This window comes from Trachurus trachurus, assembly GCF_905171665.1.
Source record: "Trachurus trachurus genome assembly, chromosome: 4".
In the NCBI taxonomy this organism is placed as follows: Eukaryota; Metazoa; Chordata; class Actinopteri; order Carangiformes; family Carangidae; genus Trachurus; species Trachurus trachurus.
In genome coordinates, this window is record NC_139898.1 from 16079083 (window position 1) to 16106686 (window position 27604).

Sequence of the window (27604 nt, forward strand, 5' to 3'; positions counted from 1 at the left end):
TTTGGACACTAATGTGCTGTATGTAATGGACATTTTTTTGTACAGATAGATCAATTTCGGCCTGTCTGAGTTCCTGTGGTTCAACAGATCTTAACATTGAACAAATTATTCTTTGGCTCATGAAACACTTGGTGGAAAAATGAGACATATTCAGACAACACAGAATCAATATGTTCCTTATGGGCATACATATCAGAGCACTGGATGTGAAAATATGCAGTCTGTGCACTGAGGGGTGAGGTTAGGGTAAAAATATGTATATACATGTGCGTGTGTGTGTGTGTGTTGGGGGTGGGGTTAAGTGTTGAAGAATTTGACCCAAGAAATCAGGTTGGAATCTCAGCTGAAAAAACATACCTTCCACATGACTACAGGTCTGCTTGTGAGCCAGATGCATTTTCTGCATATCTTTGCAACGATTAAAATATCTCCTGTCAAGGTGTGCCAACTCACAATCATTCGGAAAGTAAATAAATAATCAATAAATAAAGGCAAAAGCAAAGATCATTTGGGCTGAAAGGCTAATGTCTTCACCCCTTGAGGGGGTGTAGAGCCCGACTTGTACAGTATACGTGGATGGTATGGCCTCCTGGAGATGTTGGGGGGCTTAGTGAACTGCTCTGGACATGCAGCCAGAGATTTTACTGTACCTGAGAGGGATTTCCAAGAGATAAATTGCAGGGGGTAAATACTTTGTATAATCTTTGAAACAAGGAAAACAGAATGAAACAACAGACAACGAGCTGTACAAAATACTCAAATTAAAGGAACAGTTCCCTTTGATTTCTGTCCACTTTGGTCTATGTATATATTGGATGGACAGCCTGCCATTAAATATGGTGCATTCAGGTTGTGTTGATGACTTTGGTGATTCCCTGACTTTTCCTCTAGCGCTACCATGAGGTTTACACTTTTTTGATGTTTTTAAGTGATGCAACTCAACAGCTGTATATGGATTGTCATAAATTTTGGTACCAACATTTCCCATCAGTCTCAGCTCTACTTTCTCGCTAATGCTAATAAGCAAACTAGGTTTGCTTTGAGTAGCCTATGTGGGAAGTTTTGGGGAATATTGGGCAAACATCACATTACCATTGTCATTGTCAGCATGTTGGCACACTGATATTAGCATTTAGCTCAAAGCACTGCTGCGCCTAAGTAAGAGATCTATCTGAGAGAGCTATCATGATTGTACACCCGTTTGTACCCTTTGGGCAGAGCTGGGCTAGCTGTTTCCACCTATTTCCTGTCATTAGAATAGGAAAACTTCCCACTGGCTTTCAGCTTTCTATTTAGAGTATAGATATGAGCATGCGATTGGTCTTCTGATCTAACTTAGAAAAATTGAATTTTCTTTAACATGCTGGTAAATATTACCAGCATGTTAAACCATAACCATAACTACAAACAAAAAAAAGCAGTGTGTAGAGAGAAATAAATTTACACCTGCAGTTTTATTGTAAATGTCTTTCTTTTGTAACTATGTTTTACTTCTAAATAAAAGTAAAATGTCCGTTTTTACTTTTAAAATAAAAGTAGGCCTAATTATTAGCATTTAAGCCTAATTTTCATCAACAAAGCCACAGAATCAATCTCAGCTTCTCATAGCTAGCCATATTTCTATCAATATGCAGGAGGACCCAGTCCAGCCAGTCCCACAGTCCTTGTTCATGTTCTGCTCGGGGGTGGGGGGGGGGGGGGGGGGGGGGGGGGGGGGTGGACTACATTTTCTTTTCACATGAGATTTTCTTAATGGAATGTCCTTATTGACTGTGGAAATAAAATAATGTCCAATCCTTCAATATGTGATTATATTTTATTAGAAAAGAGCAATCCATGTTCCCTCTTGCCAGTCAGGCATTCCTCTGCAGGGAGTTGACTGGTGTTCTTCTGAAACCAAACATCTGTGCTTCTCACAGCTCTGTTTCATTACTCCTCGAAACACTAAACCCAGAAAATCAGCTTAAACACACTCAGGCATTTATTTTGAAAATCTCCACTGCAAAAACTCAAGGGGTCTTGACTGTTCCTAGAGTGTGAAACTGAACACTTTGGAAGTGTTTAACAAATGCTGCCAGGAAGAACAACACACATCTCAGGTCTTCAGAGATTCAGATACATTCCTAATGCAAACTCTGTGATTTTCTCAGTGTCACCGTGTTGAGAAAGATATTTAACCCCCGTTATTTCACCACAGCCTTGTCTTGTACTCTGTACATATCCAAAGTGTACTGATGCAACAGTGTTAATATTTATGAATTGATCACTTTAGGAAGAGATACACTGTTTGGTATAAGTGAGGGAAATAAGTGATATGACATGCCAAATAAATAAATCATCTTTATCCATCTAAAACCTACAATTACTCTGCCAATACAATGGTCATTTAGTTTTATTCAGCTGCATAATGCATCATAATGCAGTATCATGGTTTTTTAATCTCCAAATGTCAGGGATCTATATCTAATTTGTGTTGAAAAAATATTAGCCAATTTAGTATTAGCCTGGCCAGGGGCGTGTCTAAGGGTGGGCTGGGGTGAGTATTAACCACCCAGAGGACTCATCTGCCCATGAAATGAAAAAAATCAGTGTTATACCTATTTTTTATGAGCGGATGTGCTTTCTATTCTATGGTAGCCTACTGAAGAACCAAACCAAAATTAGCTTACAAGTTTTAAACCTAATAGATGTTTAGATGTTAAGATCCTATATCCAATGTTAAGTATATTAATTACAGAGGAGAGAGAATTGCTGTCAATTGTCCAAACATAAAATCACTTTAGCCAAGAAGCTCCAGTCAGTTAAGATTACAATCAACTGTATAGGTTGACATCACAGGTCAGTACCTTGGACAGTTACTGCTTCCCTGGAGGTCCCAGTATCAGCACCATGGGCAGTGGCTTTAATGCACTGCAGAGGTTAACAGCTGTGTTTCCATTACAGATTTTCACAAAATAAAAGCGATATTTCCGAAATTTTCGAAAAAGTACAATTGCTATATGCGGTTGTTTCCAATTTCATTTGGCAAATGAGCCGTGATCTAGTCTCACAATATCCCATAATTCTCGCCCCACGAGACTTCACTTAAAAGAGGAAGCTGGATGTAAGCGTTTTAAGTTTCCAGGTGACAGTACAGCGATCTCAGCTGCCTACAGCTGCTGCTGTTATTGTTTTTAACAAAGACGAAGGCAGCGCTTCATTGCTGAAAGGCAAAGCCCGTGTGGCACTGGCAGTGGCCACAAATAAGGGACACCAGCGTTAATGAGGTGCTGACAACAATATATGGTGGTTGTGTCCACACACCGGGGTTGGTTTATGTAACATGGAGGGGACCTTTCGGTGCAGGAGGGAGTGGGAGCATGGATGCGAGCCAATCTCCTTCAACCATGCACGGAAAAGGGGAACAAAATGAAAGGCTTTTATAATTTATTGAGAAACAATGCCCAGGTCAGCAATGCATGCCAAAAAACATGCCGTTCATTTGTCCCTTCCAGTCACATAAACCAACATAGCTGTGAACACACACAACTCCGGTGACGTGTAAATGCGAAAAAAGTGTTTCCATACACTTTTGCGATACACGTTTATATCGATATGTCTGAAAAACCACCTCATTAGAGCATAAAAATGTTTTTGCGATATTTGAGAGTTTTTTTTCTAAATGTAGGCTAGGTGTTTCCATTACCAGTTTATTTCAATATTAAGTTTTGCGCATTTCTAGGGGCTCATTTATCATTGTGGATCCACCTTTTTTTTTTTTTTTTTTTTTTACATAATTTACCCCCATTTTGTTCGTACGCACTTTTCTCTGCCAAATTTGGGATCTATTAAGCCAAAACCTGAAGGGAAAAAGTGCAGACATTTACACCCATTCTGATCATGGCGTACCGTGATTTACACGCTTTTTGAAGACAGGAGGAACTGGCGACGCAGGTGCCGAGTCAGAATTGCAGTGTGCGAGAGAGAGAGGAAAAGCATGCATTACATTTAAAAGAACAGTGTTTCCGCTAAGATTTTTTGAAGTAGTGGCGGTGGCAGTACTAATTTGCATTGACCATAATATGATTGTGTTTGGGCATGTATAGAGGGCGAGATATGAGGCATGTTCATGTCATGCAGTTTTACACCCTTTTTGATAAATGAAGCCCACGTCACTTTCCACGCAATGGTTGTGATTTATAAAAAACAAACTTGACAGGAGAATGTGCGCACCCCTATGGAAACTCTGACCCATGCCTATAGTCTGCAGGAAAAGGGGAATTGGCGACACAGACGGTGTGGTGGTAAACTGAAGTCACAGAACGATTGTTTTCATTATCGTCCTTCATACATTTAACGTAAAACCGTATCATGCGTTAGATCCGTGTTGTCATGGTGATTCAATTCAACAGCGTTATTTTGCTTTGGACAGAAGGTCTTCAGGGCACATTGTAAATAAAATCTCTATCTGATAGATTAATATTTAGATGAATTGTTTTCTTTATGCATGAATGTAATGTAACACGACACACATGATCAATCACCCTCGAGCCCTAACACTGATCATATACCAGAAATTCAGATTGTATGACAACTGGTGAAGATTTAAAAAAAACTTAAATTCTAAAAGAAAGGGTTTAAAACTTAAATTTATTCCATTGTACAATAGTATTTCACAAATATTTACAAATAATATATACATCCACAATGATGTCATTAGTACGAAATATCTTACAGGCACATTGTAGAAAAGTATTTATAAACATCAAATATGACTGAAAGATTCTTGGATGGTTGCAGATATTCAATTGGTCTGAAGCAACCTTTAATCAAGAGTGCCTACAAAGAAAATAAAGAAGAATTAGTACAGTGTGCACTGGTACCAAATTCAGTCAATCAAGTCAAGTATATGTGTAGACATCTGCAAGTGCATGGTAAATAGGGGAGGGAATAAGGGTATTCCATTGAACATATCATACGCCGTGAATAAAATACAATTATAGCAATTCCTTGTTTTGGTTTAACATAATTCCCACAATTCCTTGTTGGGTTAAAGGGACAACGAGGAGTTTTGGAAAGCAAAGTGTTTTCACACTACATTTTCCTTGAGTCTCCGCGTGCACGGTGAAATTCTTGGACCGGCACAAGACGGACGTCTTGCCCAGAATGTTTTCATTCATCAAGAATGAAAGTCAGAGGTTCAAAGACGATCAGATACTGCCGTAGTTCCGACCATAAACGGCGATTAGGCGACGTTATTATCATGACTTGTCAGGCAGTGTCCACGAAACCGAAAGTAAAGAAACGCTGGTCGGCTCGCCCAGCATTTCCACCACTAATTATAATAACAAAATAACGATAGAGACAAAACGATATATTTATCGAAAATTGAGCCATTAACAAGTGTGGGTAGCGTAGATTCATCCACATTAATGTGAGACTTTTTTATAACCAAATACAAACTCCTCGTTGTCCCTTTAAATATAGTTTCATTAGTTCATTCATTAATTCATGCTGTAGACTAGGTGGGTCCATTTATAAAAAAAGAGAGGCAAATTTATGACTTTATTTGTTTCCAAAAACAAAAACAAATAAAGTTAGTCCCCTTCAAACCTTCTCCTTTTCCTTGCTTTTTGGTGCCCAAGTGTATATGTGCAAGACAGGATCACTGATCTGTCAATATGTGTGTGAGAGGCGTCAATATTGTGTTGTCTTCATCAGTTTTATTCATGAGCACTGTAAAAGCTCAGATCAGACTTCTGACTTGTAAGATGACAGTACCCTGGTAACTAGTTTCCTCACACTGTCACCTAGATTTGAAGTCATAACTCATAATGTGAACATGCGTGCATTGTCGGATGATGCTAATGAACTTTGAGGAGTAGTCTTACCTTCAAGAAATGCAAATTCATCTATGGCCTCTATTGCGTTGTCTGTGGAGGCGAAAAAGGGGCAATTCATAAAAAGAGACCGATGAGAACAGCAAATACAAGATTTACAGGTCTTTTAGGTTACAGATGATCATACAGGAGAGCTAATAAATAAATACCATAGATGTGTTAACATGCAAGGTATCAATACTCACCTGTGGAACAATAGGATATTACAACAATTAGCACTGTACCAGCTTTAGAGTCAAATAATTGTTACCTGCCAGCTGAACATTTCCATAATGAACCTTCTTTGAAAAGCACAGCCACCCTGTATGAATTTACAAGTGGCAGAATCTTTAGCCTATATAGTTAACAGTGCTTACCCAAGTCTTTTCTTTGCAAAGTTTTCCTCTTCCCTTGCTGGGCGTACACGAGGGCATCTTTGGCAATCATCTCAACAAACAACTCCTGGAGGACAGAAACATAAACTTCATTATTCTATCATCTAAAACAAAAACTAACTCAGAAACAAGCAAACTTGAATGTTTTGCTTTGTGAGCACAAATGCACTGAAAAGAAAAGGGTGCCTATATCTGTGCTTTTTGTTTACCAATTATGACAAACAACTTATATGATTCACTTGTCTCTACATTCAATCTTTACATATAGAAAGTTAGAAATTCAAATATCTGAGGTTGCATGAATAGTTATTTCTGATATTGATTTATCACAAGCAAATGATAATTTGCTCTGTGTAGGAAAGTCAGAAAATAGTTAAAGGCGCCGCGCACTACTAAAGGCTATTCTTACCTTTCTGGCATTTCACACAGCACAGCACAAAAATTTGAAAATTAAGTAAATAATTGAAGTGTTAGGCATGTAAACATTATAAGTTGAATGCAGGAAGTTGTCTAAGTTGTGAGGTTTTAGCCTACTCAATTTAGGGTATGTCAATGACGCATGTAAAGATGCACAAAAAACTCTCTCTCTCCACTGCCCCCTGTGGCTGGCCAAAAAATAAAAGTACACATCAAACTGCTTAGATTAGGAGCATTTTAAGATAACAAAAGAAAAGTGTAAAAATGCCAGAACGGTAATAATTGCTTTAGTAACATTGTGTATATTTATACTCCCTATGGCTGACTAACAATAGCTTAATAAATGGCTGTATTTCTACTGATAAAGATGCAGGGATGAGAGTAAATGGACCTTCAGTAGTTGCAGTTGATCTTTAGATGCTTGGTGGAGTCTATGAGCTTTACTGACTTATTTTACCTCAGCCTGCAGTCTGCAGATATACACCTATATTGTAGCCTACTTAACTACCTTTGTCTCATACTGAATAGTAGGCTACCACCAGACACAGACCGGTCTGTATCGCTGCAGGACATTTACCGTGGCTTTGGCGATGATGAAGACGGACTCCTGGCTGGCGAGGGACACGTCTGGGTCGGTCTTCATGAGCGCCTTGATGCGGGCCAGCGGGAGTTTGGACAGCCGGCTGTGGCTCACGGCGGCGGCGGCGGGGCCTGTCTGCTGCTGGCTGCTCTCCTCCTCCGCCTCGGCCCCGCGGCTCTCCTCCTCGCTCCCGCACCGGTCAGCAGGCTCGAGATCCGTGGGGGTGACAGGCGTTACCACTGTTGCAGCCATTCTCCCGTTATACTGTTTTTTTTTTTTCTTCACACAACAAGCGCTATATTAAAAAGACACAAACACACAAATCTCACCCGTTGTGCAGCTACATGTCGCACATGACAACATCGGTAGCAAGCAGCGCGCCAGCATGCGTTTCCGGCCTTTCAGTGAGAGGACTGCGCTGATTGGTCAGTCACACCGACGGCCGGCCTTTTCCTCTCCCGCCAACTGATCCTCGTCACTGATTGGACAGGCTGCGAATGGGACCCTGTCTAATGGCTCGAGCTACCGTCAATCAAAACACGTTACCGCCCTACAGTGTAGAAGTTAATCAGAGAATTTCTAATATTGAGTTGTATTGTCGTAGACTGGCTCTGGTCTAATGCAAACATAGAGGCTACTATAAAAGATGACTGTTCATTTTGAAAATAAGAAAGTGGATTAAAAAAAACCCTCCTTATTTCAATGACTACGGTATTAATGAAGTGTGTCAAATTTCATACAGGGAATAAAATTGCACCATTGCCCTAACTTTTTTTTTTCTTTTTTGTCAATTTTTGAGTGGAAATCAAGTAGAGTAGCCTATACTACTGATATCATAGCCTATTATCTAGTATCAACACTTATAGCCTATGGCTGTGGTTGTGCTTGTTTAAACATCCTGCAGAACATGGAGCAACAACGTCATCCTTAATTTTGGAGTTGGGTCTAGTTGTTCTGGCCAACCACTACATGTAAATCCACTACGTGCCAATCCAATCCAATCTAACTTTTGGCTCACCAACCCCTGAAAGACGAGCTAAAGTTACTGCTAATTAACTGTGTCTGTCTGGCGTTTGCTGCTGGCCAGCTATAGCCCATAGCCTACAGCAGATAAATTGGGCAAAAAACCTAATAAGTGAGCTGGAAGATGCTAAAATAACTCCAAGGGAGATTGCTGTGTCACTTTGAGTGACTCCTGTTGGATGCATGTAACTAATTTGAATCATCGAAATAGATACCTAACCCTATAATACTGTATGATACTATAATATATAATACTGATATCATATAATAACAAAAGGCCTATTTTACATCTCACCAGGTTATAGGCTAAGGTCCGAAAATGCAATGATGCATGGGTGATGCAACAGTATCAAGGTTCAAAGTCAAAGTCATTTATTGGGTTGTTACATTCACATGTCTCAGCCAATAGTCAATGTCAATCATGATATTCTACCCACTTTTAACGCATGTAATAATATAGGCTACTTAAAACAAACTTATCAGAACAATGAACACTTGAAACAGCCTACAAAGTCAAAGTCAATATGTGCAGGACGTACACAGGATTGACCAACAGTGAAAGGGACAGAGAAGAGTTGCACCTTCTGGACTCAATGCCATGCAAAACATCTGCAGAGAGGACAATAACAACTACTACAGAAACTATCTAATTTAAGCAGTTTGATGCCACAGGGGGCAGTGGAGAGAAAGAGTTTTTTGTGCACCATTGACATAACCTAAATTGAGTAAAATTACCTATTTATCTCACAACTTAGACAACTTCCTGCATTCAACTTATAGGCCTAATGTTTACATGTTTAACACTTCAATTATTATTAAATTTCCAGGCAATTCATGATGATGAGTTTATGACTGTTTTCTACAAGGACTGGAAAAGAAAAAAAAAGATGTCAAGTAGATGCCAAACATTTTAGAAGATATCAGTGGAAATATTTAGATATTACAGTTTTATGTAATAATAAAGAAATTTGTCATAAAAAACCCAACTTAACCTCCATGCATACTTATCATCAGATTCATCATCTCTGTGAATATGTGGTGTGGTTGGTTTATTCTTTAGCGTTTCCATCATTTCAGTCTGTGTCAGGGAACCTATAGTGAGCAGTCCACTAATACACTGAGTTAATAGGATTGTGAGGAGTGATTTAGTTCTGCCACTCCATTCACATGTCCAGTCACAGTCAGGTGTTACAGCCTGAGGGACAGACATGAAGGAGCCGCAGCTTCCAGGTAAATTATATTCTTTTATTGACAAAAGAACTTCTGTCTCTGTAGTTTGCAGAAAGTTCAGGTATATTAAGATTTTACAATGGTAAATAGGGGCTTTATTAGTGGATAATAGGTCATGCTGTATAGGTTCGATTATGTCTTTATGTAAGTTTCTGACCTTAATCTAAGATATACATAAGTGATTTATTAGGCATGAATAACATAATGAATAATACCTGATACAAATTAATTCTTAAAATGGCGGTTTTATTAATTTCCCTGTAAGTTAAAGAAAAATAATGTTTATACTGTGACTTTAAAGTGGCTGATTGGCTACCAAACAACTTTTCTCATTTATAAATATTTACTAATATGCTTGGAAAAGTAACAACATTTTATAAAACAGATGCAGATGCACATGCAGGTAACTAATTAAACCAAGTAGAATTGTTTGCAAGATAATTACCCGTACATTTCTACATTTGTTGTAATGCAAGTCTGTTTACGTTGTGTTTGTAAGTAGCTAGTAAGTAAGTAAAATTGTTGTGAATCACTTCACTTTTGGTGATTACTTTTCATGTAGCACTGTCTGTTTGTATGTACATATGCTGCCATTTGCAGCTGCTGAAGGAAGTTTTCTTATGTTTTATAATGCAGTGATACATATCTATTAAAAATAAATAATCTAATTAAATGTCAACAAATACAATGCAAATAAGAACAAAAATAATTGGAATAAAACATAAAGATAATAAGATAATAACATAAAGAGAAAGAGAAAAAAGTGTTGTTTGTTCTGCAAATTTCAAAGTGACCCCAGTGTTGAGGTTAATCATCTTCTCTGTTGGTAGCTACAGTATAAATAGCCTTCTGCGTTCAGAAGTGACCCACTAATACTGTATCTAAAAGAGGCAGGTAATCCCGGACATTTGAGAACAGTCATCTAAATTTAACCCACAACGACCAAGAGGAGCCACAATATCTATACATGTATTATTATTTTTTACCTTCCATTTCAGTTGAAAAATGATTACAGTTTTTATTCATTATTATTATGTGCTCAGAGGCTACTTGTGAGACACCACACAGCAAGCATTGTATAAACAGTTTGACATCTGACCTGATCATCCGTTGCTCTTTGTGTAATACAGTAACTATAAAATAAATGCTTCCTCTAAAGAACAAAGAAACTGGGTGTACAGTTTACAAGAATACTGTCCTGCTTGGAAGAAAATGAATAGTTTGGCTACTCTTTAAAAGAAATGTGCTGACTCTGGAAAACTGTGTCCAAAGAACAGGAACAGAAAAAAAAACAGGAAAGCTCGACACATCCTGCTTTTGTCCAGTAAATAAGAAAACATAGACTACATAGTTAAATTGATTTAACAAAGCCCCAAATACAGCAATCTGTCCAGACCTACAAAACTAATAAGACTCTAGTCACAACATCGACCCCACAGTGAAGGCATTTCCAGTCTCTGTCGACTGAAATACAAATGCAGAGCTACTGCATCTTGCAAACAATAATAATGGCAGCTCATTTATACAAGGGAGTGCTGCATGAAACAAAATATAATATTAGTAGATATTCATTGATATAAATCAGTTTAAACAAGGTTATTAACACCAGCTAGCTACTTGAAAATTAAGATGCAGGTCAAGTCTGATGTAAAAGAGGTCAGACGTTTTACCTCATTCAGGGCAAAGTGAGTTAAGGTCAATCTCATTATCTATGTCCTGTGCACAGCAAGGTAACACTGTGTGTCTGTACAATGACTTTTGTAAGAGTTAAGCTGGTTGATGCTGGTGCAGAGCGGAGATAAAAGACAGGGGATGATTTTCAAGACTTCCTGTGGAAGTGATGTTGGCTTTCAGTACATTTTTTTGTCTTGTTTCGCACAACAATGTTGACCTCTGAAAAGGCCGTCATATTGCTGACTGATGTCAACCTCTTTAATTTCCTCCCTAGCCATCAAAACACGTCTATGGCCAAAGCAGAAAACAAGCAGAAAATCCAAAGATGAGGCTCAGAAATTAGAGAAGACAACCCAGCCGTTGGCCCCTGCTGCTGTCAGTGCCTTACCACAGCTGACCGAAGCAGAGAGAATGAGGCAGTCACCGTTTGAGAGGGTTGTCTATGACATGGCCCACAACGAGAAGATCGTCAACGACCTGATACTTGGTCGAAGGGTTGGCTTCTATGAGCTGCGTGGAGAGGTCGGTCAGGGCAACTTCTCTACGGTCAGGCTGGGCATCCATGCCTTGACGAAAGGTCAGGACCCTTGAGTTATTTGAGTTTGGTACATGTTCATGTTTTCTGGTTCATGCCTTGAATAATGAAGTCTGGATATGCCACACTGTAACCTTCTCTGTTATGCACAAGTCTGGCCTTAAGGGTATAGTCGTTGTAGATAAATATTATTACAGGTTTGTGAATAATGTTCATGTAAGAAGACAATAACTGATCCCCTGAATAAGACTTTCAGATCAACCTAGATCTTACCTGACCCCTGCAGTGAATTGATTTTCTATTAAAAATTACACCCATGTCTGTGCTCTGACTTGTTCAAGGAGGGCTCTTGATTCTTAGCCACATTTTTGTCATACCTACGAATAATGCTGCAACAATCTTCCAATTAAATTAGTTGCCCAGTTAATTCTTTTATCTTCTTCTCATATGTAGCAATGGCAAACATCTCCCTATTTTCCCGTGTGATTAAATCTCTTAAGCATGTCTGTGCCCCTGTTTTGACCTTTATCAGACCCTCTCTAAGTCCACCACTGACATCTAAGCCTCCCCCACCTCTTCTGTCTCAGAGAGAGTAGCTGTTAAAGTCATGGACAAGCTGCGTCTGGAGAAGAAGAACCAGCCCATAACTGCGTCTGAAATCAGCTGCATGGAGAAGCTGTGCCACCCCAACATAGTGCGCCTTTACGAGGTGATCGAGACCAGCCGGAAACTGCATCTGGTGATGGAGTACGGCAGCGGTGGAGACCTGTTCTCTCGAATCACCACCAGGGGGAAGCTTAACGACTTGGAAACCAAGCTGGTCTTTGCACAAGTCATCTCTGCTGTAAAACACATGGTGAGCTTCACCCTCTCTGCTAACCATGATCTGTACACACATCAGTGCCTCATGTCCACAGAGTCTGTTTTGATTACATTACCAACAGTTAGGCGGTTTGGCTCAATAGTTTCCACCCTCGGGTTTATTTAACCTCAATTCTGAAATATTGATAATTTACCTTTTTTTGCATTACACCATCTGAGAAGTTCACACAAATATTACTAATATACAAGTGATCATATGGTTAAAGGTTCAAACTAGACCCTTTTTCTGTAAGGAGTACAGAACAACTTGTTTTGATCATTAACAATTGGTTGTGTTTTAGAAACAGTGTGCCTTTTAAATAAAGTCTTAATTTGAAAAGTTACTGGTAACTACAGTATAACCTGCAGATACATTGTGCAATATTTGCCTCTGTAATTTAGAAGTATAGTAGAAGTATATAGCAAATATTTTTAGTGATTTTCCAAAATGGATTTAGAACTAAATGTAGGATACAATTCATTTCTGTAAGTTTCATTTATCGAATAAGAGCAATTCCAAAACTTAACAATAGAAGTGAAACTCATGTTGGTCCTTTCTTTTCAGACTGTCAGCTGTTTGTTTGCCTTAAAGTAAATATAAAATGTCAAAGCAGAACCCTTGCTGAATTCCTTCAATTTTTTCCCTACTATTTCAGCATGACCACAACATCGTCCACCGAGACCTTAAACCTGAAAACATCTTCTACACCACCTGCTACTGCATCAAGGTCGGAGATTTTGGCTTCAGCACAGAGACTAGCCCTAATGAACTCCTGACCAACTTCTGTGGCTCTCCACCTTATGCAGCTCCTGAACTGTTCAAGGAAAAAGGCTACATTGGGCGCTACTCTGATATTTGGGCTTTAGGTATCCTCCTGTACTTCATCGTGACGGCCACTATGCCCTTTTTCGGGGACACCCTGGGGAGGCTGAAGCGCTGCATCCTCCAAGGGGCTTACAGCATCCCTGCGTTTGTGCCCGAGCCGTGTCAGCTGGTCATTAAGGGCATGCTGCGGCCTGTGCCTATCGACCGCTCCTCTCTCACTCAGATTACAGACGGTGCTTGGCTGAGGGGGATTGAGTACCCTCCTCCATATGTCTTGCTTCCCATGTCCCCGGCCCACTTTGCCCAGGCCGGCCAGACTCTTTGTGTGGAGCAGCAGGAAGTGAAGAGTTTGCTGTCTGATCTGGGCATCGTGACAGTCCATTTCCAAAACAATTCCTGTTTAGACTGTAAGAGCCCGCTGACGGGAATCTACCGCATCCTCCTCCACCGGGTCCAGAAGAGGAGGTCAGTGGAGGCTGTAGGTTATTCAGCGCTTCAACCTGATGAGTATAGGAGCCCAAAGAAGTGGTCTGCAACACCTGTTGACAAACACAATCCCTCTGCTGTCTGTGTTGTTCTGTAAAGACAAATAACTGCATTGCTTCAGCTGTGGCAGCTGTGCAATACTGGACTGAAATGATGCATGCATGGAAGTTGAGGGTTCTTCTGTCCCACATATAGCACACCGACTAGGGCACCTCTTGTAAGTAATTAGCTATGGCTTTCTGTTCTGATTATATCACCAACAACAAGCTTACTGACGTAAAACATTCATCAGTCACTGCATGGACATCAGCATCTTACAATCCCTCTTAGTCAGAGCATACTGAGCTAATCCAAGGCCACAGGTAATCCTGGTGAGACACTGAAAACATCCTTGGCCCGACAGAAATGAAACATGAGACTATGAGGGTGAAAAAAAATTACATTAGGCATAAAACTAAATTATGGTCACTTGAAGCCAGAATTATAAACAAAATTTAAAACCAGTCTTCAGTCGTCTTAAATGTTTGTTGGGTGTTTTAAACCAGCTGTCGCCTAAAATGCCTTCATTTATTGAAAAGCTTTCTACATAAAATAGACATTTCATGAGTGTGGAGACTGTTTCATGTTTTGCATAAATTAAAGTAATTTTGTTCAACTCTACTTTGAATACTGTGCTTATGTTTTAAGACAGAACTTTCATAATTGCTTCATGAATACTGGTCCGAATTCACTGCCACTATGTAACAATTGTAGTGATCCATAAGGCCAAATTCATTAGTCATAATAAAAGTGTTCTAAAACAATCATACTGAACTGTTTCCTTTGAGATCTCCTCATAGATGGTGTCCTCTTGCTCTATCCCTCCAGCAGGAGGCATGTTGTTACAGGACAACAATAATATTGTCTCTGTCTGTTGCATGTACAACTCCAGCCAAGATTTTAACCATTTATAGAGATTTCTACTCAGTCTTTGTTTGATTCTCTGCTTCCTTATGAGTCCTGAGGTTTGACGCTCAAGCGAGTGAGCAGAGATTTTGGAGTCATGTCAAGCACAGTTTGCAAAATATAGTGCATTTGTGGAACTGCGGATTCTACAGAATTATGAAATGTTTAACAAATAATTTCACTGAAACAGACACTTTATCTGTTCCAATCTGACAAAGTCAAACTCAACTCCTCTTCCCCCTTCACATAGGTCTTTCCCCTGAGGATACAACAGTCACTAATCCAGGAATCACTCTGTTACTCTCACTTTGCAGTTTAGTGCCAAGAGTGCTGAGTGTCCCTGCTGAGGCTCTGATAAGCTTTGTGCAATTTTGCAATAAAATGTTCAACTCTCATCAAACAGCTTGTTCACACAGGAATAAATTCACATTGTGTGGGCAGGAACAGACATCGAAAAGTATCAGTGCAGTCCCTATACGGGTGCCAAAGAGGAGTCTTGACATGTTGTTTATTTAGGAATCCTGCTCTTGCTCAATATCTGTGGTGTGAAAAGCTCGTTATCATTTTCACTTATGCAAAACAATTTTCATTGTTACCTCAAAAGTGAAAGTTAAACAACACATTGACAGGAAAGTTCAACGACAGCACTGCCCTGCAACTTCTTCTTGGAAAAACACATTGCGAGAGGGAGCTGAATCATCATCAATCAAGAAAGTGGCTTTAGATAAATCATTTAACTCTATCTGGTGGTGTAAAGTTTATTAGTATGATTTGTTGATTAGGTTCATTGAACATGCACAGAAGGCTAAATTTGAAGTTAAAAATTTAATGAACAAAAAAAACAGAATTTGATTTGTATCGTTTGAAATCAAAATATTTTGAATATGGTGATAAAGCCGGGAAATTACTGGCATATCGGCTTCATCGTCTCATTCCTGCCATTAAATCAGAAAATGGTGAAATATTAAAATCTCCTGTAGATATTAATAAAAGATTTAAGGAATATTATGAATCTCTCTATTCTTTAGAGGTTAAACCCTCTTTAGAAGACCTGGATAGATTTTTTGGCAGAATAGAAATGCCTGCCTTAACAAATGAAGACAAAGAGGACCTTGAAAGACCAATAACACAGTCTGAAATACAGATTGCCATCAACAATATGGCTAGCGGTCGCGCTCCAGGGGAAGATGGCTATAGTATACATTTTTATAAAACCTTTTCCTCATTGTTAGTGGATAAACTGGAAAGGGTGTTTATGAACGGAATAGGTCACTTACCAGGTTCTTCCCAAGTTTCCCTTATCACAGTCCTGCTTAAGCCAAACAAGGATCCTTTGCAATGTGCAGGATACCGCTCTATTTCTCTCCTTAATTCTGAGAGAAAAATGTATGCTAAAATCCTGGCAAGAAGATTAGAGGGAATCATTTCTAAACTTATCCACATAGATCAAATTGGATTTGTAAAATCAAGGCAAATTGCAGACAACATGCGGAGGTTACTTCATATAATGCACTATGCAAACTCATCGGTCACTCCAGCCATTGCGGTACCGTTGGACACCGAAAAGGCATTAGACCGCATTGAATGGTCTTATCTTTTCAAAACATTGTCTAAATTTGGTTTTGGTCCCAATTTCATTAAGTATTTCTTTGATTATTCACAACCAAAAGCCAAGATTATTACAAACAGTATAATTTCTAATCAATTTCCGCTTAATCGTGGGACCCCGCAAGGGTGTAATTGAAGCCCTTTGCTTTTTATTTTATTATTGGAACCCTTGGCCATTTCAATTAGAAATAACCAGGATATTAAAGGTGTCCCAGCCCCTGTAACAGAAATAAAACTAAGTCTTTTTGCAGATTACATATTATTGACAGTATCTGACCCATGCACCTCCCTTACACATATTCTGGAGACAGTGGAAGATTTTGGCTCCATCTCGGGTTATAAGGTGAACTGGGATAAATCTGAAGCTTTACCTTTAAATGCTTACTGCCTTAAGTCACATATTATACTGGTTTGGGTAACACTTTACTTGAAGGTATCGTCATAAGAGTGACATGACACAGTCATGAACGTGTCATAAACATTATGTCAATGTCATAACGTTGTCATTAAAGCAGAAGTAAGCGATCCGGTAGTTTTGGCTAACTTCTTGTCAGCCGATGGAGTTAGCAGCCCCCGCCCTCGTCATGGATCTATTGGTCCTCGTCCCTACGTCACCACATTCACAAGCATCCCTTGGCTGCACACACAGCCCTTCATGCCGTTCTCTCTCCTCATTGGATAAAACTTGCAGGATACAAGAAAAGTTTTCTCCTCGGCTTACAGCAGAGCAGAGTGACTGACAGACCCGTGTTTCGGACCAAACACTCTATGTATGTGATTGCCGTCGGAAGATATAACTATTTAAGACTTATATTAACACAAATATTCCGCTTACTTCTGCTTTAAGTGTCATTCTAAACCTAAACCTAAACCTAACCCTACAAAAACCGAATGACACTTAATGACAATGTTATGACATTGACATAATGTTTATGACACGTTCATGACAGTGTCATGTCGCTCTTATGACGATACCTTCAAGTAAAGTCTTACCCTGGTTTGCCATTCAAATGGTCTCCTGAGGGAATGCGTTATCTGGGTTTAACCTTGAAATTGGACCCTCAAGATATTGTCCCATTTTATTTGAAAAACCTTGCCATTCCGACGGCCCGCCGGCGGGCCCGCGGGGGGGTTTTAATCAGGGAGGTGTCATAGAGGATGTCACCAGTCACTTGAAATAGTCATGCCACATATCGTTGGAAAGCTAAAACTCTTGTGATTAAAGATATGCCGACCATTCCTAAATATAATCATCACAGCAACACTCGAATCAGACTATAAACATGCTAACAAAGTTCGTAAAAAGCCGATATAACTCACGATTTGTGTCAGGGCAGGCTCAGGATCACAGGGTTTCCCCACAAACTTGGTGTCGTTACATTCAGAAAAGTCCAGTAAATCCAATCCAGTAAAGTATTTAGTCCAAAACACACGGTTGTACCGGTAGATAACCTCATCCCGCTGCTGCATCTTATGAAATTACGCATTGTATATCCAGTAAATCCGTTTATTTCTCCTCATAAGTCCGGCGTTTACATGAAAACAATGTTTATTTCACTTTACAAAATGGCGCTGCCCTCTGACCTTTCGATTGACAGCTCACTCGACCAATCACAAGCTCCCTGTCCCCGGCTGCCGCCTGCAATAGCGAATGAGTGTGTCTCATGAGGAACATCCCCTCCGACAGCGCTGAATGGCTTCAGCCACTAGGAACCGATCCCGATGGCAACTGATGCATTGAATAGCCAATGAGATTACGAAACGAACGATGTGCTGCATTCACTGTCCCTGGGAAAAGGCAGCACTGCCATCTTCATGCGTAACTTTGCAAAAGCTGCACTTTGGCGCATGTATTGTTTCTCAATGGCAACTTTAGGAAAACGCCTAGATATACACTTAGAAAAACATGTGTAAAATACTCATTTTTAGCAGGATTGTTATCAAATTTGAACTGGGGCCAGGTAAGGCTTCATGCTGTAGTCCCATTGTGTTTTCCAGCTAAAATTCTCAGCTACACTCATCTTCAGGCATCTGATTGCAACAAAAAAATTCAGGCGAGAATAAAAACATTCTAATTCAGTGTGCTCCCACTTAGATTACTCAATGATAGTAGCACTTATAGTGATTATTTCAGTTTGGGGAAAAACTTCAGAGTGATACCTTTCAAAAGAGACCAAGCCCATCCATATTCTCCAAACAGTTCAAGAACAGCATTCAATTTACTTTGGGTACGCCTTGGATAGGCGAATATTACAGAATTTATAGGAGTGGTAAGAGGTTAATGACATCAAGGTAGATATTGAAAGGTGGAAAAGCCTTCTACTAACTATCTGGGGCCGAATAGACACTATAAAAATGAATGTCCTACCGAGGATAAGTTTTCTTATGGCTGCCATCCTGACCGATGTTGGCACTGTCAACAAGAAAAAGGTAAATTTTTTCATATGGTATCGGGCCTGTCCAAAAATAAAATCCTTTTGGGAAAGTGTAACACAGTCCCTGGGTGGAATTATTTGTCAATATGTCTATTGAACTATATGGCCTCGGGATCTTGGTCCAAATATCACAAACAAATTATAACACCTGGATGTATGACGGCCAAAAGACTCATCGCTACTAATTGGAAAAATGCTGACCATCTGGAAAAGACAATTTCTTTGGAGGGAGCTGCCTCTAATCTTCTGGAAAACTGTAATGAGGAACAGCTCTTATGGAGAGAAATAATTAATATGATATAGGCTACCCTCTTTCCAGAGAACTTTTAAAGTGCAACAAACTGAAGTATTCCGGTAAGCTCTGAATTTGCCGTTCATATCATTCATATTGATCGGGTAAGCTCTGTGCTGGCTCATGGATCTATTATAATATAACACATCTATGTGCTGGCTGCCATGTCGTGTCGCCATGTTTTTACGTTCAGTGGCAGAGCTGTGAATGTGGTGACGTAGGGACGAGGACTGTTATGGTGCGTTCAAGGCAGCCCGTAACTCGTGTTTTTCCGACCTGTGAAGTCGTACCAGTTCGATCTGGTACGAGTTCACGGGTCGGAAGTTACGAGTGGCCATTATAGTGACTTTCACCGGTAAAACAGGTCGGAAAAACAGGAGTGGGTTGCCTGGGGGGGGGGGGGCGGTGATTCGTACCCGTGCAGGGAAGTTACATTTCAGTTTCAGCCGACGCGACCCGGCTCAGGCTGCAGCGGCAGCACCATTCATCCTATTAACCATTTTTCTACCATTGCAATGAGTCTGGAAACATTATTTTAAGGCCGAAAAACTCTGCAATGTTACTTTAAAGCAGAAGTAAGCGGAATGTTTGTGTTAATAAGTCTTAAATAGTTATATCTTCCGACAGCAATCACTTACATAGAGTGTTTGGTCCGAAACACGGGTCTGTCAGTCTGCTGTAAGCTGAGGAGAAAACTTCTTGTATACTTCCTTCCTTGTATCCTACAACCTTTATCCAATGAGGAGAGAGAACGGCATAAAGGGGCGGTCCTCTCTGTGTGTGCAGCCAAGGGATGCGCGTGAATGTGGTGACGTAGGGACGAGGGCGGGGACTGCTAACTCCATCGGCTGACAGTAAGTTAGCCAAAACGACCGGATCGCTTACTTCTGCTTTTAAGCCTGAATCTAGGTCCAGAGGGGAAAAAAAACTTGATTTGTGTAGAATCTGCTGTTTGCTGTGTGGTTGTTGTTTGTATCTTTGATTCACTCACAAAATCCTGCCAGTTAAAAAACACAGTTGAGTGAAATAATGCATCAATCTATGACCATCTAAAACACTTTTTCATACAAAATATATTTTATCTTTATCTGTACCTTTCCATACACCCCTATGCCATGCCAAGCCAAATGATTTACTGCCAAAGCATTTGTGAGTAATTACATTTGGCAGTGAAAGAGCAGCCTTGAGCTCGGGATGTAGCACAGACCAGTTCATAAAAACAGGGCAGAGATGGTTGCGAAAGAGCAGCACCCTACCATATTAAGACATTTTCCTTTCATATGATATACACAAATACACACACACATTTTTCAGATAAAAACAATACAAAGTGTCTTAGTGAGGTGCTGGGTCTCCATGTACTGCCAGAACAGCTTCACTTCCCCCTGGCATTGACTCTGTCTCTGAACTCTATCTCAAGTGGCTAAACCAGTCCTCCTAAAGATATTAGCACATTCTGGGTTTTCATGATGGTGTAGAGCGCTCTCGAGCATATTGGCCAAAATCTCCCACAGGTGTTTAACTGTGTTGAGATGAGACTTTCATCAGACCATTCAGTGGCCCCTCACAGAATGACTAACCTGATCCTATCACTTCTTCCCACATGTCTGTGTTTATGCACCACTTAGCTCTTATATTGTAAGTGCATTCATCTATGTAACAAGATGGATATGTGCTGCAACCCTACTATGATAATCCCCTCTATTTAGCTGTTGATGGACTTTTTGCATACACAGTCTTATAATGCCCTGCACTGACGTTTTCAGTCACCTGAAGAAGAGAAGCTCTCTGTGCTTTTCCTTTCACATCGCTCTGATGCACAGGCATCTCTGTGCCAATATGCACTGTTTATTTACTGATCTCTTATTCACTGTTGGGAATTTACTGATAAAATAAAATAAAAAGTAAAATATATGTAATTGTGTGTACAGCAGTTTATGATCTATACTCTGCTAACCCTCTCTTTGAATCCAAGCGGTTATAGATTAGATTAGATTACCAGTGTTCGAAAGATTGTTATCCCAAATCATTTCACCCTCAGATGTGGATTCAAATTTGATAACATCAGGATCTTAGACACCAACACTGGCCCAATTTTTTTTTACATTTGACAGTGCATGACTCCTTTTTTTTCCTTCTTGTTGTCTTGTTTCCAGTTAGTAGCTGGCGACGCTGCAAGTCACTGTAAATGCGTAATGTTCCGTAGAAAGAAAGAAGAAATTGGAGCGGGATCTAACACATCCCTGTTAACTCTCGCATAACGAATTGTAAATGTGTAAATGTGCTTTTGGGAATGCAGCACACGCAGTGCAACCATTCATATTTCTAGTTATAGGACTAGCACAAAACTTTGGGTGAGTCAGCGGTGAGAATTAAAGAAACAACCCGAGGGCTTCCGTCATCATCTATATTGTATTAATCTTTGTTGCAACTGGGTCATTAATAAGAACTGTAACAACTGGGTCAACTGCACCACTCTGGTAATTGATGAGTGCTTTGTTAATGTGATGACTGTATTTTGCTTTTTCTGGCCTGGTGTCTTCTTCTCACGATTTTCCAGTAGGCCTACCAGTGAATGCCACATCAACTCTTTTTTTCTGTTTCTAAACATGCAGACGGGCACAATGCACAGTCTGTAGACTTGTTGTGCTTTCCATTCTTGAATAGTTTTATTAAATACAAACTGTGTGTATAGTTGTGTACAATGTGTCCAAAGGAGTCCAAAGTTTTGAAATCTTAAATTCATTCCTAGTAGTTCTGGTCTTGGTTTCGTGACACGCTAACATGGCAGACAGATTATCTTGCTGTGTGTGAAATCCACCCTAAATACTCATAATTCTTAGCAGCTTTTGTGTGTTTTCACATGGGGAGAGTTACAAAAACAAGTACGGTATACTGAAAAAGCCAAATAATTTTGTGCTGCTGATGTACTCCATTGTCCCAGTGCAATGCTCAAAGGAAACAGAGTCCTTACTCACAGCTGTAAGACATTACAACCAAGTTAAGTAAATTTCAACAGAGTAAAGGGCAGCAGAGGTTTGGTTTCTTTCTTACTTTTCATGCATTTTTGTCTATAATTCGTATTCAGCTGAGAGTCGAAGCGGAAATGTGAAGAGTAAGATAAGGGGACAACTTACAAGAAAAACTGACAGCTGGCTTTAAACCAGGGACAGTGTGGTTGAGATTGTACATGTCTTTACCCCTAGGCCACTATGAAGCCCTCAACTTCTTGGTTATGTTTGTTTGAAGACATTTCACAATCCCTCTATTCAGCATTAAATACGTGACATCTTTGATGAGTGATTTCTCATTCCCAAAAGCTCCATGGCTGGATTCACATCGTGTCAATACCTACAAATCTATTAACTGGCACCTGGGCTGTTATGTAATCTTGAAACCTCTTCCCAATGAGGGGCCCTGCATGTTCTTACATGGTTCATTTTTCTAAATAAAGTTATGTTTGATATAGCCTATAAAAATGACAAGGAGGCTGCCATCCACAATATGGTGTCCTGTGTGTACTGAACTGGATTTCAATGGCGACAGATTTTAAAGAACTTCTTCTCCACCAACAACTACTAGTAGAATAAACAACATCACTTTGTTATAACAATTTCTCCAGTCTGCGAAGAAAACCTGCATTGAAAAGTTTAGACCTTGAGCGGGTGTCTTCCAAAGTCCACGTTCTTTTAGCATGAAACTCCAAGCAGCTCAACAAGGAGACACTGTCTGGTAAAACACAAAGACGGAACTTCAAACAGAACAAACAAGGAGTTATTCACTTTATCTGAGAAACTGATGCTGCAGAAGCCTTATAATCTTCATATAAACTGTAACATTTCATAGCTAAATCTGGTCTGTGGATTTCGTCCCACCATTACTTCATTCACTGGAGGGACAAATTGTTTGCAGCCAGTATCAGCATGAGAACAAAATCTGCATATGAAAATATGACTGATACTTTTAGACTTGTTTAGTAAATTGTCGACCTTTAATCTAGCTAGCCGTGTTTGACTGGATCTGTCACAACTGTCACATCAACCCTTTGCCGTCATTGTCATCATCCAACATATGAAATTTCAGGTTTGCGTTTATGAGTTGTTGATCAACTGCTGCTTGAGCCAGGTTTTGAAGTGTTCACAGCTGTTATCATGTTTTCGGTTATTGGCTTGAGTTGATGCTAAATGTAAACTGACTGAGAGATCACCGGAATAAATACAGGCCTGTTTGTTTTCGTTAATATGCTGTAAAACCTTGTGTTGACCAAGCTTGACAGAAATGATTTAAAACATCTTGACATTGAATGTTTTTTCTGATGAACTAAAATTGAACCCAGAGTCTTTGTATTGTTGTTTCTTTATTTGATAAAAGCACAGAGTGCAGTATACAAAAATATGGAAATCTGTTCTATATAGCTACAAAAATCTCTCTCATCTTGACCCCATATGTGTAACATATACATCTCATACACACTTACACATCCACACAAACATTTCAAAGCTGCCAGATAGTGGCTCATTCCTTGGTGGCTCTAAACATCACATAACAATAACATAGAGTTGGCTCATTTAAGTGGGTTTTGCAATAGTGTTTTTAACATATGGTGAAGTAGCTACATGTTTTTGGTGAACTGTGTACATGATTTACATTCTCTGTCAGCAACAGGAAATTCCTAATCTACTGAAACACAATCCATGTGGTTACAGGTGATATATGATGCATGAGAGGGAGGTCAAACAGCCGCTCTCCTCTCCCATTCTTCTCTTCGGTCTCTCCTTTGAGTTGCCTACAAAGACAGTTTGATGATGGAGGATTTACACGGTCAGTGAGGGGTTAAAGAGTTAAAGCAGGCCTATGTCATTGTATGTAAGCATGTTGTGCCTTTTTACCTATTTTGTCGCACGCTCATCCACAGCTCTCATCAGTTCCTGGACCCAAGTTTGGTGTGGATTAGCGCAGACAGTCTGGGGTAATCTCTTTTTTCCACTCCTCCTCTTCATCTGAAACCTGCACATACCAATCAAAAGTGTGTCAGGCTTAATGCAAAAAACGTGTAAGTACCCAAATCAACCAGTTAAAAGTCATCCTACTGTAAACATGCTGTCTATAACTTTGATTCAACCACATCCATCAGGCTCTTTGTTTTTCCATTAGTCCTTGCCAAATTTTTTACAGTGGGAAGTATCAAACAATGTGTAAACATAGTACTCAGTAAATGCCAAAAATGAAGGGCATAGCATTTGTTACTTACACAACCGCTCTGATGTTGCAATCGCCATCTGTTTCCTGAATCCTGTAACTTGCAATGTTTCTCTCTGCGTTCTTTTTCATCCCTCGAACATAGCCGAGGCAGCAGTTACCGTAGGATCCTGTGGGAGTGATAAAGTTAGTGAGAGTTGGAGGGGAAGAACTCCCCCCTCTTTAAAGTGTCACTGTTAGAGACACATGTATACACTCTGCTTAGTGTAAAGTAAACATTATAGCTCCATTTGACCTCAATTTCTATGTCTATTGTCTATGTATGAGAATGAACATGCACTGTTAAATCCTAATGTTGTCAAATATTTGTAATATGTGTGGACTATTATTCAAAGTTATGAGAAAATCGCAATCATGGATCTCACAAATAATCTATCATAAAATTATTACTGCAACATCTCCTGTCTTCCTTATCTCCAAGTTGAAATTCATTGTAGGAACTGAAATTTAGTATTTTGCAAACCAACTTCTCCTCTTTCATTCTTTCTAACGCGTCACTTTGGCTCATCTTCACCATCTCTGCCTCATTGGCACTGCTGGTTGTTGTTTTCACTATTTTAGGCTTATATTGTTCACATGCATTGAGATTATTACTATATTTTGAAACAGATTTACACCTTCATGTTGGGAAATTACACTGTGAGGATTTTGTATATAACTGAGCCCTGATTAGGCTACTGTAATAATTTCAGTTCAGTTTTGGGTTATTGGGTTGTTATTTACCATCTATCATGAATGAGTAATTGTTCCGGTATGTGGTTTTTTTTTTTTTTTGTTTTTTACTATTGTTCACTGAATGGTCCAAGACAAATTTCCTATGGGGAAAATAAAGTTTAGCTTATCCTAACTTGTAATCTTGACTTTCTCATGACTAAAAAATGTGGCTGTAATGGTGCCAATAAGTCAGCAGTGAGTTACAAGGTGCAATGATTATCCAGAGTGTAAAAAGGCCAGTGGAGTGTTTCACAGTTTAGACTGAAAAATAAAATAAAAAATCTGTTGGTATATCAGTACCTGATGAGGTACAGATGTAGCCTACTGATTAAGAATTTGATCGTTTTACATGGTGTTCATGCAGCTCGTCCACGATTCAAAATTCCCCAATTGTGGTGTGAGTGGCTGATGAAAATCAGCATCTGTACACTTAACTGGAGTAATGTAGCTATGTTCTTTTGTGATATTCAAACATATCACAAGGTAACCACATCAAAGCGGTCTCTGGCAGCAAGCCTAAAAAGATTACATTTTGGTATGAAGTGTTGTGGTGAATGTTTTTTTCAACAGAACAATCTGCCTCACTGACAGAAGGGATTTAGCAAAAACATAAAAAGGAATGAGGATTATAAAACACCATTTGGAAATGCACGATACTCTCAGTTTCACCAAAAAACAAACAAACAAAAAAGTTACAATATCATAGTTGTGGTGTGAATTACATCCAATTTGATACTCTTACCTTGTGCTAGACTCAGGCACATGCTGCTGAGGAGCAGAAGGAAGAAAAAAGCTTGAAACTTCATGGCTTCTGCTGCTGTTGCTGTTCTTGTTGTGTGGCTCGCTGCACAGAAACAAACAGATTAAATCAAAAACCGACCAAAACTTGGCAGCAGACAGCCTTGCCCCCCGCTGCCTTATAAACTTTGGCTGTTGATAATGTTCTTCATCACAAATCCCCATCTGTGCTCTTATGAAAGAAAAAGGTTTTTCTCTTTGACCCTTCATTAAAAACATTAAAATTCCTCGTTACCCAGCTGTGTGCAGCTGTTTCATCTCAAGCGTTCTGAGTGTTGCTTTACTGAAACCAGGCGAGTTTGTGATGAATTATGACTGACTCCCCTCAATGCACCTATTTCTGTCACATTATTTAACTCGGTATAGTTGGAGAGCACTGCAGCATGTCTGTTAAATCAGCATTACAAAAGCATCAAGAATAAAATGAGGGAGCATGCTGAGAAACTTACCTGTTCACATTCAGTTGGGTGTCCTGGGAGGAAAAGTCTTTATCCAGTGCAGCTTGCGGTGGCTCTGCACTCTTATAGTGAACACGTGAAAACTGCCCTCCCCCCAACACCCTGTCCTACCACACCTCCTCAACACAGTGTACAAATTCACACTGTCCCATGTGGCAAATGAAACACGAGCATCTCATGATCTCTATTCCCTACGGGCTATCTGTCTGGGGTTGTTCATTGCTCGAGTTGATGACTGATACAACATGCACCAATGGTGTGTTTTGATGAGGGACATGGGAATAATACTGCAACTGAGACAAAGGGCAATATCAAAAACCAACAGACCTCAACTGAAGCCACTGAAACATGATGTTCTTCTTATGTTTGTCTGTGTCTTCCAGTTGTGGGAAAACTTCTTCTTTAAAGACCTCATGGTACTAAAGTTGTTCAGATATGTGACACCCTCCCAGGCACAGTTTATTGACCGTCTGTTATGTATAAGTTACATTTAATGAGCAAGATCAGTGCAGTATTGGTTTCCTCTGCAGCTGTTGTTACCACTTAAAGATAAGATGAGATGTTTTTTTTAACTAATTAATATTGGTTGTGCACGACTGAGTGCATATAAATATGAAACTATGTAACTGATAAGTATATTAGTTTTATTTTGTATTTGGTTAGAATAGCAGCAGTGGGGTTGGTGGGGAGTAAACAAACCTTTGAACATTTTCTGAGCTTTTTTCAGAAATGGGAATTTGTGTAAAAAAAAAAAAAAAAAGACACTTGAAACAAGCTCCAAGCAAAAAAAACAACAACAGCCTGAGGTTGGTTAAAGGAAGGATCATGTTCCCGGAAAGACTCACAAGATGTTTTCTAAAGTGATTTCACTCTCCAAATAAGCTTGACATGTTAGTGAGTGATTCCTCATGGTTTTGGGGGGCTAACATAACACCTTAAGTGAGGGGGTTTCCAGCATGGACTTAATGACTGAATGAAAAATCGTGGTCATAGCCAGAAATGAAGAAACATTAAAATTGTGAATGCAGTTTACTGTGGGGTGACATTCCTCATGTCTCCTATCAAAAAGACAAGTTACAAAAAAGTGACTTCATATTGCAAGTTATATGTTTTGTTTATTGTGAACCTTTTATCTATATATTCTACACATTTTGTTTTATCCTAATCAACATTATGCTGGATCTAAAAGGTTGGAATCTGCCAATAAAAT

General features: G+C 39.5%; 2 protein-coding genes across 2 annotated transcripts; one reads left to right on the top strand and one right to left on the bottom strand.

Moving 5' to 3' along the window:
- Positions 1-4705: 4705 nt before the first annotated feature.
- Positions 4706-7616, bottom strand: pole4 (polymerase (DNA-directed), epsilon 4, accessory subunit). Its single transcript, XM_083969873.1, has 4 exons — positions 7248-7616; positions 6236-6320; positions 5871-5912; positions 4706-4818 (listed from the first exon to the last, which is right to left on the bottom strand). The coding sequence occupies exons 1-4, from the start codon at positions 7500-7502 to the stop codon at positions 4805-4807; spliced, it is 396 nt and encodes a 131-aa protein (XP_083825999.1). The 5' UTR covers positions 7503-7616; the 3' UTR covers positions 4706-4804.
- Positions 7617-9481: 1865 nt separating this feature from the next.
- LOC310984560 (serine/threonine-protein kinase NIM1) lies at positions 9482-13982 on the top strand (the record flags this gene model as incomplete). Its single annotated transcript, XM_083969802.1, has 4 exons — positions 9482-9503; positions 11452-11754; positions 12300-12568; positions 13230-13982. 4 exons carry the CDS (start codon positions 9482-9484, stop codon positions 13980-13982), a joined length of 1347 nt encoding a protein of 448 aa, XP_083825928.1.
- Positions 13983-27604: the final 13622 nt, after the last annotated feature.

Excerpts from the sequence above, each read along its gene's own strand:
- pole4 (XM_083969873.1), bottom strand. The coding sequence starts at position 7,502 with ATGGCTGCAACAGTGGTAACGCCTGTCACCCCCACGGATCTCGAGCCT. Across the intron at positions 6,321-7,247 it reads TCATCATCGCCAAAGCCACG|GAGTTGTTTGTTGAGATGAT; the intron begins GTAAATGTCCTG and ends TCTGTCCTCCAG. Across the intron at positions 5,913-6,235 it reads TTTGCAAAGAAAAGACTTGG|ACAACGCAATAGAGGCCATA; the intron begins GTAAGCACTGTT and ends TCGCCTCCACAG.